Consider the following 16,481-nt stretch of genomic DNA (forward strand, 5'->3'; position numbering starts at 1 on the left):
ATACAGTGACAGCAGCACTTGTGCTTTAAATTCCAGATTAAAACGTGTGCACTGGCTCCAGGGCAAGATACAAGATATAGTTTCACAGCAAGTTTGTGGCCCAAGTGAACTAAATTCCTTAGGCCTTGGGGGAAGCAAGTAGTGGTGATGGGGCAGTTCTGTGGATAGGTTTTTCATTTTCTTCAGATATAGCATGCCGTCTTTACTTTCAGATATAATCACAGTCAAAATGGAAAGCTACATTTCATCTGTTTAAAAAAGATCTGTATGAAAAGTGTTGAATCTGTAGCAATAAGGATGTCTACAATTAGTCTAAGTTAAGTGTTGTCCAATGCTAGCCATTCATTTCCACCTGCTAGAGGCTAAATGGTGAATATCCTTGCTTTTCAATTTAAGGGTTTACTGTGAACACTGGATGTTATGGCCTTGATCAAGCTTTATATTGAGATGTGATCCACAACTTGAAAAAGTTGGGGAACCTCTGTCTAAATAACCTGGTTTGCTTGTCCAGTTGGCTGCCGAGATATAGTCAAACTTTGAACCATAATGGAGCATCAACCCAGTCCTAGCAAAATAGAAGGATTTAGCGTGAAGATCTAAAGCATTGGATTTGGGAGTTTGAAAGAATAAATTTAGTAAATGGTCATCCCTGCTCTCTGAAAATCCAGGCAATAGAGGAAGAGTCTGAATCTGAAATCCATAATACCTTTCAGGCAAATGGTCTCATGGGACTACGTAAAATAAAAGGGGAGGAATGACTGGCTTCATATTTCTTTTTTCCCCACTTCATGAGCCAAGTGTACTCTTAAAAAACACTGCACCAGCGCTGCTATGGTGCTTTAATGTGGATAATCCAAGCCAACTGGAGAGAGCTTTCCCATGGGCATAGTTAATTTACCAATCTGACAAATGGTAGCTATATCAACAGCAGCACTGTCTACACCAGGGGTTAGATTGATATAACTACATCACTCTGAGTGTATTTTCATACCCCTGAGCAATGTAGTTGTAGTGAGTATCATAGAGCCTTCCTATATGTAGCACAGAGCCTCCCTTGCAGCTGGCTTACAAGAGCCTTCTCCTAACTGAGGCTATGTCTAGACTGCAGAATTATATTGGAAAAAGATAAGCAAATTTGTGTATCTACACGGGGCCAAATTTCGGAAAAACCTCCTCTTTCGGAACATCCCTTCTTCCTCATACTATAAGGAATACAGAGATGGCAAAAGAACGCATCCGCTTTTTCAGAATCTTTCAAAAAAGTGGATGCTTTCCTTGGATGTGGCATAGCTTTTCCGGGATACAGGAGGTAGACAGTTTAGACATAGCCTGTGTGTTAAGTTGTCTGATCACAGCAGTTGTGTGATTAGTGAGTGGCCCTCAGGCCAAACTTTTTTCTTATTGTCCTGTTTCTGATTGTCTGCAGGTTTTCCAGGAGGCCCTATGTACACAACTTTGACTTTGTGAAAGCCATCAATGCTGTTCAGAAATCCTGGACAGCTACAATATATAAGGAATATGAAACTCTCACCCTGGAAGAACTAACTAGAAGAGCTGGAGGTCCCAAGTCCAGAGCTCCAAGGTATTAAAGTTTTCCTATTTAGGTCATGCTTTCTGGCACAACTGTCCTGCTTGTGATCCCATTGTGCTTGTATACATTTTTGGCCCTCACACCTATCTATATCTCATTTTGCTGGTAGTATTTGTTCCCTGGAATAATGATGACATGCTAGAAATATGAATCCTGAAAATTGTGCCCTGGTGTGATGGTCACTTCGGGCTGCTGATGCGAATTCCCCATTTGTGTGTGTTGGAGCCGTGTTGGTCTCAGGATATTGCAAGACAAGGTGGGTGAGGTAATATCTTTTACTGGATGAACCTCTGTTGGCAAGAGAGACAAGCTTCCGCGCTTACACAAAGCTTTTCTTCACATCTGTACACTTGAAAGCTGGTCTCTCTCCCCAACAGATGCTTATCCAATAAAAGATAGTACGTCACCCATCTCGTCTTTCTAATGTGAATGCTCTGATTGTGGCCCTGCTCTGTGAATCCTAGTATATTGAGAGCATGAATCTTTGCCACTAGAAGAGGAGGGTAAATCTTAATGCTAATATCCTGCTGTTTAGATCTCACTCCACTCTGAGTTTGGGGGTTTTAATCTTGGCATGTGTATCCTGATGCCAATCCATGAATGTAGTGGAGTTTGGAAATAAAATCTTTGTGGGGGAGGAGGCACCATTGTCAGGAGAGTGCTGTGGTCAAGAGGCAGGGTGTGCCTGGGGTGTGAGGTCATGAAAGGGAGCTTGTGGGGCAGGCAAAGGATGGGGGAGATTCCTCTGCCACTTTGGGCTGGGCCCCACCCACTTTTCCAAAAGTTTCCACCCACTTTTCCAAAAGTTTCATCTCCTTTGGGTTCCCCAGAGTGATCTGACACCTTGGGCAGTTGCCATGGCTCTTACCACAGCCCAGCTCTGGTTTCTGGTACAGGGGGACTTCCGGGGAGAGGAAGAGCAGGGAATGAGGTTCCATGGTGAAGGGGGGTGTGGTGGGCCCAAAAGTTCTTATGCTTAGGGCCCCAATCTTAATCTTAATGCACCTCAACTGTTAGGAAATAGTCTATGGAAGCAAAATTGCTGGAGGTGTCAGTTCCTTATGAAGTCTCTTTTCCTCTGTCTCAGCTACATGATATGTTATTGTCAAATGTATGTTTTTGTGTTTTAGACCGAAGCCTGCACCACTAACACCTGAAATACTCAAAAAAGTTTCAGCTTTGCCAGAATACTGGGACTGGAGGAACATTAATGGTGTCGACTATGTCAGTCCTGTACGAAACCAAGGTACAAGGGTTTTCATAGTCTCCACAATGCAAAAAGTATCTTAATCTGTTCACATATCGGTATCACGAAAGGTCTGAATTTGCTTTGCTCTGTGGTCCCCTACAGTAGGCAGTAAAACACACCTGATATACGAACCTTCTATGAGGGCTTGGAAAATATTTTGGCTCTGACTGCCTTCTGCTTTGGCAGGAAGTATTTTGTCCTGTCAGACCATACAGTTCAGTACAGGAATGAAAGTCAATTACCGTGGCGCTCTGTATGGAAATCACTAGCACATTCTGTTTGTCCAAACTGTCATTGTGATGAATTTCTACCCACCACAATCTCAGAATTGATACAGTGCAAGTTCAGTTATTAATTTTTCTGCTAATTGCTGCTGACAGCATATTATCATACAATTTTAACCAATAATCCCTTGAAGGCTTGTTTATACCACCCTCAAGTCTCATTACTGAAATTATTTTAGGAATAATTAGTTACATGACTGATAAGTTTCTGTGCTTTGAAAAGCACAGACACTGGTAAACATCTGATACCCCCAAAAAACCAAAATGCAATCACTCTAAATGCTTTCTCCTCACTCCTACACTGATACAGACCTTCCTTAGTTAGGTTTAAAGGTATAGTCATACTATTATTTATTTGTATTGGTTCAAAATCTTCTCTTGAGGTAAATGAAATGAAGTGCTGCTATATAATTAAATTGTTTCTAATCCATAGCTCCCTTTCCAATGCATGAGAAATTTGGTGTGTGTGTTTACTGAAGAATTTTTTTGAGGGGGTGAGAAGGGAGAGGATTTTTAGGTGGGAGAGGAGAGTGGGGAAAGAAGGATGATGAGCAAGGTTGTGAAATATGAAAGAGCTGGTTCATAATCTGATCTATTGCTGAATGAGTACAGGAAATATTGAAACACTTAGGCAGGAACTGCCAGCAGCTAACTGGTGTGAAGACCTGTGCTTCATTTGTACCTTTCAGTTCACTTGAGAAATCTGGTATCATTCCTTCTTCATTAAGTGGAAAACAAGATCTAAGGTTTCCTCTTCCTGAAGTAGGATTGTAAACATGTTCTCAGTAAGGGGAATCTTCCTTTGCTGCCTTCAGTAATAGGAGCTGCCCAAACCCCCTCGTGTTATGTTGAGAGAGCACCTCAAAAACAGTGTAAAGGAATTCAGGCAGAGTGGGTTTCATGTAACATTCAGCCATAAATGAGTATCTTTGGTATGCTAAACAGCCTAAAGACAGCATTATTAATATGACACATTTCAGAGGGGTAGCCATGTTAGTGTATGTCAGCAAAAACAATGAGGTGTTCCCTCACACCTTGAAGACTAATAAATTTAGTTGGGCATAAGCTTTCTTGGGCTGGAGCTATGCCCAACTAAATTTATTAGTCTTTAAGGTGCAATGGGACTCCTCATTATTATTAATGTGCACAATGCTGACATACCAAGTAATCATCTTTCTTACAATAATGGGCTGTTGTAGATTTGCACAGACATCAGATATCAATGGCTGTAAATAGTTATTAGTAAAACAATGGCATAGTATTAAGATTTAGATGCTGAACATTTGAAAATGCCCAGGAGACTAACAGAGCCATGAGCAAAAGAAGCATGCGTTTCCAAATAGCTAGTTGTATTTTCAAAGCCACTACCATTCTCCCAAATGAACATGGAATTTCATAGGAACAAAAGTTAATAGTCTTTGAAGCTATTCCTTCAGAATTACTGGGCAGGCCCCCAGCCACCGTTTTCTTGGTTTGTACTTCTCCTTTATATCTATTCTAATACATCAGCATTCCCCAGTGTAATCAGGCACCTTTTTTTAGGTAACCTCCTTTATTTGTTATTTAGTACAGTAGCTGAATTACTGTATACTTTAATACCAGCTAACACTTTAAGAGGCCAAGGCCTGGTATACACGAAACACTTAGGTCAATGGAAGGCAGCTTACATCAGCCTAATTATGTCAAGTATCAGAGGGGTAGCCGTGTTAGTCTGAATCTGCATAAACAACGAGAAGTCCCATGGCACCTTATAAACTAACAGATTTATTGGAACATAAACTTTCATGAGCAAAGACCCACAAAACAAAGACCCATCTGACGAAGTGGGTTTTTGCCCACGAAAGCTTATGCTCCAATAAATCTGTTAGTCTGTAAGGTGCCAGAGGACTTCTTGTTGTTTATGCTTATTATGTCAGTGTTACACCACAGCCTTACTCCACTGATGTCAGTGCCCTACTACACTGGCATAACTCCACCACCAGGAGAGGTGGACCTCCTAGGTGGAGCTGTGAAATTTAAATAAAGGCTAGTAGGTCCACTGCTGTGAACCCGGCACCTGTTTCACAGCTCGGGCTGTCATTCTGGGGTGGGAGAAAGACAGCTGGGCTGCCGTTTGGGTTCTGGGCCCTAAGCTCCCTGCTAGGAGAAGGGAGCTGAGAGCTAGGGAGATGGGACAGCTGGGCACTCGGCCCCCTCTCTGCCCCTCTTACGTTGATGGAAACGCTCCTGCTGAAAATGCACACCACTGTGAGAAGGAGGGCAGTGTGGATGTGAACCATTCTGTGCAATAATGACTGGAGTGGCTGTAAGTTGACCTGATGTAGTGTGACATAAGTGTGCAGTGTAGATGTGCTCAAAGCTCAGTTTGAAACTAGAAGCAAACAGCATGAACAGGAACTCTAATATAAATTAGGCTTCAATAAACTCAATGTCCCCCTTTCCCCACTCACTGCCACTTTACATATCTTCTGCAGAAGAGGATGCATTGTTTGAAAGGATGCATTGCTGTCATCTGTTGTTTGCCGTCTGTTTCTGCTGTGGGCAATTACATGACAATAAGTCATTTAGCTTAGAGAGCTAGGATTCCCAGTAAATCTATGCTCTGGCTCCTGTAATCTTCCTCTCAAACCAGAACAGGTGGAAAAATATAGTGACCTACTGATCTTTACCTTCTAAAGGTGTTTTATGCCCTTTAAATCATTTTTCATCATTTAATGATCCTTTTGACACAGTCTCCTAATGCAGTTAAGTCTGTGATTGATTTGGAATTGAATTTGTGGAGAACATTGGACATGAAACAGTTCAGGCAATTATCTCTGATCTCCACTGATTTTTTGTTTCTTTGTGGGTGTCATATTGAGAGGTTCCCAGAGTATGCTGCTGCTGTTAATGGGAGAATTTTTTTCAAGTTATTTCCAGGATAATGGTTACAATAATGATCTCTTATGTATCTTGGCAAATGAGACCTAACCAGCTGTGGCTTGGCCAATCAGCAAATAATGCTATGATTGTGTAAGAATAGGTTTCATCTTTCACCCACTAGGGTGATCAGAGAGCAACTTCCACCCCCTCCTCTTCAGAGAAGCATCCATCATCAACTCTAACAGTACAATTTCATAAAGTCCTGCTTTTGTAATAGCCCTGCTTGATGCCCTCCTACACACGGTTTGAGACATGAGGTAGTTTGTTTTTTGTGTTCCCAAAGTCTCATTGCTTTTGTAAGCTTTGCAGAATTTTCCTTTGTTTCATGACAGTGGATAAGTCAATTGGGGTTCGTCAGTGGCAAGGGGTGATAGAATAAGACCTCAGCTACACAATGCTTGCTCTGCAGTGAGACTACTTCATTTTTAGAGATTCTTCTGCATCACAGGAAATACTGAGAGAGGACGAAGGACTACAACTAAAAGGCAACACTACATTTTGATGTAAAATATGCTAGGTGACTTTATCTTGTTGCCTCCTACCAGAGACAATTACTCTGACAAGCCCCAGCGTGTGACTGCATACTGCTTGAGAGAATCTCAAAATCCACAATATTAAAACTTTCATGTACATTTCCAGATGCTAAAATAAGCCATTATTTTAGAAGCACTAGGGTCAGTCAAGTGTTGCACTGTGAAACCATGGCTCTAAATACACTAACATGCTAAGGATATCTAGGCCACATCTATACTAATAGGAAGATTTACTAATACTAAATCAAATGCTGAGGCTGCCCTCATTAGCCATAGTACTCCTCACTGTCGTGAGGAGTAAGGGAAGTTGACGAGAGCATTTCTTCCATTGACTTCTCACTGGGAATGGCACCAAAGCCTGGCTTAAGGTACATCGACTCCAGCTATGTTATTTACATAGCTGGAATTACATATTTTAAGCCGACTTTCTCCCATAGTATAGACTTGATCCTAGAATCTGATTTCCAGAGTTCAACTGGCACAGGTCAAATGACAGGTTTTTAGGAAGGCTTCATAAAGAGTAATCTCAAAAGAGACTTGGTGATGAACAAATATTCTTTATAGGACCATTCAGTGGCGGCAGCTCAGCATTTGTGCAGCTTTTAAAACTAGACAATTAAAGTTAAACTTAATTGTTTTTAAGACGAGAAACAATATTAAAAAATCTTGTCTTGTTCTTCCTCTTAGGAGACATCAAACTTACTGTATAGCCACAGCTGATCCTTAAAGGGTTTTGTAAATAGTAACTGCAGAAGGACTATTTTTGTGTATACAATGAAGCATATTTAAATAGCCTTTTTGAACTGGTGCCCAACTTGCAATTAAGTAGCAGACAATGTCAAAGCAGAGTTGGATTAATTCAGCAACCTGTGCAATGCAGGGTCACCACTCTTGCTAGCTCTTATTCTATTTAGTTTACTGATGTATTGTATCTCCTATTCTCCTCAGCATCATGTGGCAGCTGCTATGCGTTTGCTTCTATGGGCATGTTAGAGGCAAGAATTCGTATCCGCACTAACAATTCTCAGAGACCAATCTTGAGTCCTCAACAGGTTGTGTCTTGCAGCCATTATTCTCAAGGTGAGTGCACTGGAGACATTCCCTTATTATTGGGAAATGGGGTTGTAACAGGTTCCCCCGGGATTCCATCTAGAACTGGGGTTTTACTGCACTCTCTGACCCACCAGCCTGGGTTCCTTCTTGTTGTTTGCTGCTGAGAAAAGCTGCAGACCTGCTCCTGGTCTTACCCTCTACCAGCATTCATATAGTAGTGACACACCCAGCTGCAGTTACATGCAAGAACTCTGACCAGTACTTCATGAACTGACACTAGAAAAGCTACAGCCAAGATTATCACTAGTTCTCCAAGCACATACTGTCTCTCCCCCCACCCCCTCATACACATTGGAGTATAAAGGCCAGATTATACAGCCTTACATTGCACAGAGAGCTATATAGCGTAAGGGCATAGAGTTCAGCCTTCCCTCAATGTGGAGTAGGAATGCAATAGAACCTTGAGCTAAAGCAATTCACGCCATACTCACTGGTTTAGATTAATGCATAACATAACATGTATTAACTACACAAAATAAATGGTAACTGCTTATAAGGGATAGCAAACTGATCAAAGCAGATTACCTAGTAAATAAAAACACAAACTAAGATTAACATACTAGAAAGATAGGATTTGAAGTTAACAATCTCTCATACTGATTACACCTGGATGACTGCACAAGCAGGCTGCAGATTCTTAAGGCACAAGCTACACTTGCTTTGCAGTTTGGAATCTCCAGGTTTTTAATACACAGGGTAGAAGTACCTTAGCTTGTGTCCAGTACCCCTCTCCTTTCAGTCTGTGTTCTTGTGTGGGGTGTGAAGAGCAACAGTTGACATGATTCCCTGCCTTATGTAGCGTAGTATATGGTGGGAATCCTTTATCCCAAACTCAGTGTGTGGAAGAACCCTGACCCCACCCCCAGATGGACCTTGTGGAGTCATAGCAGCCATTATTCACTGGCTGTTTGGAATGCTGTCAGGAAGGCTCACCAGGTAGGGGATAAGTTTCTCCTAATGCCTATTGTTTTCCTTAATTGGCTCGTTTTCCTGATTAGGTTCTTCCTAGCCAGCTACCTAGACTGAAGCATCTTGTCTAGTGGGTGTCATACCAGGTGTAACTGCATTTGAAATACAGATACATAGTCTGTATTTATAACTTCAGATGCAGAAATGATACTTGCATATAAATAGGAGCATTGTATTTGGTAAATCATAACTTTTCCAATGACCATCGTAATTACGGCATAATCATATCAAAATATCACAGTGAAGAATATGGGAGGCAGTGTCAGAGGGGGAGGAAACCGCAAGGGTTTTGTCACTGCAGCAGATGAAGAGTTGACAGCCTCTTCTGATTGATTGACAACCATTTTTCTAAGCCAGTCTGTCATGGCGGAGGGTGGGGGGTGGGGAGTGGGGGGGGGGGGGGGGGGGAAGCAGGTATCATTTTCTGTGAAATGGCAGCTTCAGAAGACCAGGGTATTGGAGCAAGTTTCCTTCATGACTGAAAGAGAGCATTAATTATTAAGTGTCACATGCTTAGGACTACATTTTTATGGTAACTTACTTCTGTGATTCTGTAGTAATGTAGATTTAATTCCAGAATAGGTAAGAGTCCAGTTTGCTGGATGCTTTTGAATGTTATATTGGAGTTGAACCACAAGTGGCTTGTTTAACATGAGCTAGTGGTCTGTGGAGACTGGCTGCTCATTTGTTGTCTATCTTGCTTCTCCAGATGCTTATGGAGGCATCCAGGCGCTTTGTTGTAAACCGCCTCGGATGGCTGCAGAAAGCAGCTGGAAACAAAGAAAATGAACCTGTTTGGGGGAATGTGCTGCACAGCAGGAGGCTCCCGGAGCTGTAATCCACCAGCAGGGCACCGGGAATGTCTAGGGGGATCAGAGGAGAGTTAGGAGAAGGCTACCAGGATGGGTAGCACATCTAGAGAGAAAGGAACAAAATGTCACCCAAGCGTGTACAGAGGGAGGAAGAACAGATGGGTGTGGGGAGGCAAAAAGCAGACAGTGTGATTCACTTTTGGAAAAAAAGGACATCACCTTGATTGTATATGATAGATGCCCTACATATTTTTTCCCAGTGTTAGTTTCCATTTAAGGAATTGCTGTGGTTATCATGGGGATGTCATATAGTCACAAATGGGTGAGGGGACAGGGAGTTAAAGTCTTCCATCCTATGAGTCTGCTCCAGAGCCCTTTTTCAGGCTGTGAAAGGAATGTGAAGCATTCTATCCTCTTGATCTCAGATGAGAGGTAAAAGTGGCATGTTCCCTTCTAGTTGTAAGCTGCATTAGCCATGTTCAGTCTGATGCAAAATATTGGGGATAATAAAGCCTTGCAGTGATTTTCTTTTTTTAAATGGACTTCAAAATTCTGACCATAACCTGTTCAGAAGACTGGCAGGTTCTTCCTCCATCCCGAAAAGATCTTCTGCAAGGACAACAGGAGTCCTGTGGCCCCTTAAGGACTAACAGATTTATTAGGGCATAAGCTTTCATGGGTAAAGCCCACTTAATCGAATGCATCTTGGTTTTACTCATGAAAGCTTAAACCCAAATAATCTGCTAGTCTTTAAGGTGCCACAAGATTCGTCTTTGTTTTTTGCAGATACAGACTAACACAGCTACCCCTCTGAGACTTCTGCAAGGAGTAACCAGGTGTTTTCTAACTGTTTCAGGCTGTGATGGTGGATTCCCATACCTCATTGCTGGGAAATACGTCCAAGATTTTGGTGTGGTTGAAGAAGACTGTTTCCCTTACACGGCCACGGATTCTCCATGCACTGTTAAGCGGAACTGTTCCCACTACTATACCTCTGAATACCACTATGTTGGTGGGTTTTATGGAGGCTGCAATGAAGCCCTGATGAAACTTGAACTTGTTCTTTATGGGCCACTAGCTATTGCTTTTGAAGTGTATACTGATTTCATGACCTATAGAAAAGGAATCTACCATCACACTGGGCTGCAGGATGAGTTCAACCCCTTTGAGTTGACCAATCATGCTGTATTGCTCGTGGGCTATGGCAAAGATCCAGATACTGGTGAGAAGTTCTGGATAGTGAAAAACAGCTGGGGAAGCTCCTGGGGAGAAAATGGTTACTTCAGGATCCGTCGGGGCACAGATGAATGTGCAATTGAAAGTATAGCAGTGGCTGCAACTCCTATTCCAAAATTATAAAGCAAAACTTTTTCCCCAGTGCCTCATTTCTAAGCAGCAAATTCCTGAGCCATAAGATTGTACTGATTATATTATGTACTTGGAAATTTTTACTGCAGTATGTTAAAGCTTCAAAATGAGTTTTAATGAGATTTTTTTTTAGCACAATGTGAGCAGTTTTCACTCTCTACCACTAAGGACACTTCCAAATTCTGCTTCTTGTTTGATACACAAAGATACACTTCTTATGAACAGAGGCTGGCAGTAAATTCTCTAAGAATGCAATTGTCATTAGATTAACAATGGTGGTTATCCATCATTCTGTAAAGTCCCAATCTTTATTTTCTTCTCCTTGGATAATCTTAAAACCAGATCTTAGAAGGCAATGATTGTTACAATAATCTATAATTACTTAAAGGGACACTTTTTAACATATTGTGCCTTAATCCTGGGAAATCAGGGAAGCATTTTAAAATTGGACATATTAAGTGTGCATCAGAGGGTGATTACACTGTGACTAAAGGGAAATTTTAAAGCTTTAAGTGTTTGGCAAACATGCAAGAAAAATGTCAGATGTCAAACTCTCTGAACTTCAAAGTTTGTTTTACACATTGGGCTTTCACTATATTTATGTGGCTTTTTTAAAAGGTTCCTTTTTAATGAATGTCATTTGAATTCAATTACAAGCTGATCCTCAATAAAAAAAATCTGACTCTGTTGCTGTAGGAGTTGTTCCTTACTTAAGCTGATGCCTTTTTATTTCCATGAGCTATACCAACAGCTTTAAAATTGAGAAGGGATGTCCAGTTATTTTAGCATAAAGAAGATTTGGGGATCGTCAGAGAAGGAGAATTATAAATCATCTAGCCTTGAGGCAGTTCTTTTGGTTTTTTTATACTGCATGGAGTTGCTCTTCAGTACAAGTGGAGTCTTGTACAGCATGTAGCACAGGGCAGTCCCAATCCATGATTAGAGCTTTTTAGTGGCATCTGTGTGTGTGGATGTGGATAAGGCTATGTGAGCTGTAATCCTCTATCCCAAGGCTACATCTCCACTGGCAGCTTCTTGTGCAAGAACTGTTTTGCGGAAGAGTTCTTGCGCAAAAAGTTTTCCACAAGAGCGCCTCTACACTGGCATGTGCTTTTGCGCAAGAGCATCCATGGCAGTGTAGATGCTCTCTTGCGGAAGAAAGCTCTGATGGCCATTCTAACCTTAGGGGCTTCTTGCGCAAGAAATTCATGTTGCCTGTCTACACTGCCCTCTTGCGCAAGAGCTCTTATTCCTTGTGGGGAGAGGAATAACTCTTCCAGAAGAAGCCCTGTTTTACAACTCTATACTGTAAATGTACTTGCGCAAGAACGTGTGTGTAGTGTAGACAGCCAGCAAGTTCTTATGCAAGAAGCTGCCAATGTAGACGTAGCCCAAGATGTGTTATTTGAAAACCCCTATGCATCTGCTCCCTTATTTCCATGTCCATTTGTTGGTTAAAAAAGGGCATTACTGAAAAGATGTGAGCATAGGCAGTCCTTCTCTCACATAGCTTTTTTTGTGCAACTAGGCAGGAATAATGTGGCAGATGTATAGCAGAGTTCTTACTAATGCAGGATTGTTCTCTACTCTGTCCCCTTATGTGGCTCATACTTTTTACCAGCTATGCAACAGTAAATCTGTGCTGTGCAGAATCATACTCCTTATACCTAAAAAGACCTTCTGTTCACAGTGCCTCTCTGTGTTCTGACAATAGAGGCCCCAACAGAGACACCAATGTGCTTCAGAAACTCTTAGTAAAATGGTCCTGCCTGAAATCTCCCAGTCTTAAGTATACAAGAGAAAGGGTGGAAGAAAGGAACTTTTGCAGATGGGGAATTGAGGCACAAGACTAAGTGCATACCTCTCAACAGTCCCTCAGTGCATAGGAACTCCAAGCCAGGATCAGACTAGAGGTATGTCTAGTTTTAATCAGTGAGCAGCACGAGATGCTTCAGAGGAAGGTGCGAGAAGATGCAAAAAAAGGCAGATATGGGATAATCTGCCCCAGTTAAAGATTCATCCTAATCCCTAAAATTGGCAGCATCATCAGAGCTGTTTCACACAGAATCAAAACAGGCCAGGGGTCCTCCCTGAGTCATCTGCAGCTGTGCTTTTATTTCTTCCTTTCCTTATTCCTTCTCTCTTTTCTTCCGTCTTTTGAGTCAAGGGAATACAAGCAGACAAGATACTGGATTCCTGCCTCACTCATCCATAACCTGTTGTTCTTTTATCATATTACAGCTTTTAGGTTGTTACATAGGATCTAATCTTTCATAGCCCTTTTCCGCTGTAATAAAATTGGTAAGGCTTGCAGCCCTCCCTCTCGTGCTTGAGCGTGAAGCTATTTAAATGTCCATTTTGTTTGCGTATACAAAAGATGTAACAGCTGGTATACTACAGCAATGCTGCTGAATGCCAGTCAAGCTGTTTTACGTCAGTATACTCAGCAATCCTGTTGGCTTGTTCTTGTCCACTAAAGAACTGCCGCTTACAAGTATTCAACTGAAGTAATGTAATTTTGCAAAGGATGTGTGCCCACGTGAGACCCTGGGACTAGCTGGAATCTTGGTGGATGTCTTTTTTCTAACACAGCAGTTGCTGTCAAAGTTTTTCATTCTAACCTTTTCTGAAAAAAACTAGCTCCATCCAAATGGAAATTTCCATGAGAAATGTCTAGTTCTGAAAATATTCATTCTTTGGTTACAAAAACAATGTTTTGTTTATATTCTGCTTCCCCTCCCCCCAACTTTAGTTTTTTTGTTGATGTCCTTGAAAAAGTTTGAGTAAAAATGCATTCCAAGATCATCTGAGCTGTGGTACCCGTGCTTTATGGTTAACCTGTTTCACAAGAAATGCTTCATGGATCCAGCTACAATGCATGATGAATCTAAGCACATTCATGAAGTTAGACACACATGTAGCACCAAAGCATGTGCATACAGAAACCAGTGCCCATCTCACAGACCAGTTGCTAGAATCTTCTGCTTTTTTTTTTTTTTTTTAGGACTAACTGATTGGTGTAGGCCAGGAATTTACTCAATTTACCTTAGGGCCAGTGCTAGTCCTCAAATCCTCCTAGCTGGCCAGCAGGTACCCCTCTCTGTCAGGGCTCAGGGAGACAGCAGGGGTCTCTGCAATTCCCTCTTTGTGACTTTCCTGGCCTCAGTTGCTGGCAGGCACTCCCCTCTCACACATCCCCTGACTACTCCTGCTGCCCCTCGAGGATTTAAAACCCTCAGGGTGCCCCTGTTTGCCACCACCAGTGGGGCAAGAGCAAGTTCTGGCTGCTAGTCCATGCTGCTGCCAGCACAATCCTGTGGCCCTGGGGAGGTGTGTGCAGAACCATCCTGCCTCCCCTGCCCCATATTTGGGTTAGCCCTACTGCGTGGGCTGAGGCTGGCAACAGAGGTCGGGCCCCTCTGTCTTTACCACGGTGGTAGGAACTGTAGAAAAGAGGAGCAACACAGCAGCCTTCTCTGCTTCGCTTCCCCAGTGGCTCAGCTGTTGTGAATGCAGGGGGGCCTGACCTGTTACTGCCCCACAACAGGGTCCCCAACAATCCCTGGGGCTGCATCTCTTGGGAGAGGGGCTTGGGGAAAGGTGTGTAAAGGAAGGAGAGAGCAGAGCAGGGGTGGAAAGAGGCAGGATGGGATTGGAGCAGGGTTTGGGCTTGGCGGATGGGTATGGACACTTCCCCACGGGCTGCAGAGACTCATGTGCAGCAGCTATGCAGGGGCTGGATTGTGGAACTACTTGGGCTGCAGATTGCCTGGGGGTTGTGATTTTGAGACCCCCTGGTTTAGCTCACATCAGCACTATCAGTAGTACTGCTGCTGTGCAGAGTTGACACAATTCAGGATACAACTTGCTCCAAGTACTGCACTTGCAGTGCTATGGGTAACGTTATACATATTTGTGCGACTGTGAATGTGAGCTGTGTATTCCAAGTAGAAACAAGCCTTCTTCATTCAGTCTCATGCGCTGAGTCATGGTTTCATGCTTCGTTCAAGGATTCCTGGTCTTTGGCCATCACCCCTGTGTCGCCAGCTCCAAGTGATAACTGGTGTTTTTCTTGAAGTCTCGAGGTCATGTAAATACATCAGCTTTTCAGCTTTCCTTGAAGAAAGAGTTGTATCCCTCAAGGTTGTAGAGGTAAACTTAAAACCAGGAGTGCCTGTTGCTGAAGGTTCAGAAGGCAAATAATTCTAAATGCATTCTAAATCTCATGGGATTTCTCCCGCCATCCCCCAAGCTTGGGGCACTGGTGTGTGTGGGGGGGCGGGAGGGAGGGATCAACATGTCATCTACACCTGCCAGTAAACACTGTTATTGTCCCCTGTATACTAGCATTCCACAGGGACAGCTCCACTGAACTATCGGTAGTTCAATATTGGTGGTCTTCTCAGAATTCAGGGTGATCACAGACTTTCACTCAGAACCAGACCCATTTGTTTTCTTCTGGCTTGCAGCAAGCTGTGTTTAATTATCATATATCCCAAATGTCAAACACTCAGCCCACTTCAGCTATTTATGGGCAGTAGGACTAACTTGGATGCTGTCAATTCTAAGGTTTTGTTAGCCATCATCAGGGATTGTATGCTAAGAATGGAAAGAATGGTCTGCAAGGGACATGTATCAGGACAATATGCTGTCTTCCCAGGACCAGGTTGAGACTGTGAGATTGGAAAGGATTCAGAGAAGGCAAGCAAGGCTCTGCTGGTGATAGTGAATATCAGCGCAGGCGCTGCTCCAGATGGTATCTTGATGGATTATAGACTACTGCAGCAAACTCAGCGATTTCCCCACTTCAGTGGAGTGTTTTCCTCACAGAGCCTTCTTGTACCACAAGCAAAGGAAGAGAAGGATCTGGAGGTGAACCAGTGTCTACATAAGGGGTATAAGATTGAAGGTTCTGGTTTTGTGGAATATTAGGCTTATATACACTAGTAATATATTGACAAAACTTTTATCATTCATGGGTATTTCTTCTCACGCATAACCTCCACTGACAAAAAGTTGTGCTATGGCACATGTGAATGCTGCTTTGTCAGCTGGCGCACTCTCCTACCAATGAAGTAAATGCTGCTCCTGGGAGCTAGATGTATTTTGTCGGCAAAAGTGCCAAAACACAGCATTCATGAGTTCCAACTTTTAGTGACAGAACTATGTGTTGACACAGCTTTGTTGTTAAAAGCTGTGTGGAATAGTAAGTCAGGTGTAGTGTCCTGCAAGGTCTCCTGCTCTGTCGATGATGATAACCAGAAGGCTGCATGCATGTGTGCTCAATCGTGTGCTGTGTTGACTTGCGCAATTATTCAATGCATCGGATTCCAAGAGTCCCCTAAGACCACAAATCAGATAAGGATCGAATGTATCCAGCAACGTTTATTGTTAAGCAAAGTACAGTAATAGTAGTCAGTAGACTCTACTGAACCACTATGAATATGTACCTTATAACAATGGACTCAGCTCCATCAGTGGGCGGTCCCACTGTCCCCTACACTGGACAAAGAGTGTCCCTTCACGACACCACTTTATATACAGGTACAAACAAGTTTCACATCACCCCTGACATATCAGGTTGTCACCCTGTGTTGGTGTAAGGTTACCACCCTCTGACACTACTGAGATACCACCCAT

General features: G+C 42.7%; 1 protein-coding gene across 1 annotated transcript in view; it reads left to right on the plus strand.

The window, feature by feature from the left end:
• Window positions 1-11,530, plus strand: part of CTSC (cathepsin C) — a 37,847-nt gene extending 26,317 nt beyond the window's left edge. The window contains exons 4-7 of the mRNA XM_006118371.4: window positions 1,427-1,582; window positions 2,722-2,837; window positions 7,528-7,659; window positions 10,330-11,530. Of these exons, the coding sequence (XP_006118433.1) occupies window positions 1,427-1,582; window positions 2,722-2,837; window positions 7,528-7,659; window positions 10,330-10,832 (907 nt within the window). The 3' untranslated portion in view covers window positions 10,833-11,530. The remainder of the gene's footprint in view (window positions 1-1,426; window positions 1,583-2,721; window positions 2,838-7,527; window positions 7,660-10,329) is intronic.
• Window positions 11,531-16,481: the final 4,951 nt, after the last annotated feature.

This window comes from Pelodiscus sinensis, chromosome 1, assembly GCF_049634645.1.
Source record: "Pelodiscus sinensis isolate JC-2024 chromosome 1, ASM4963464v1, whole genome shotgun sequence".
Classification (NCBI taxonomy): domain Eukaryota; kingdom Metazoa; phylum Chordata; order Testudines; family Trionychidae; genus Pelodiscus; species Pelodiscus sinensis.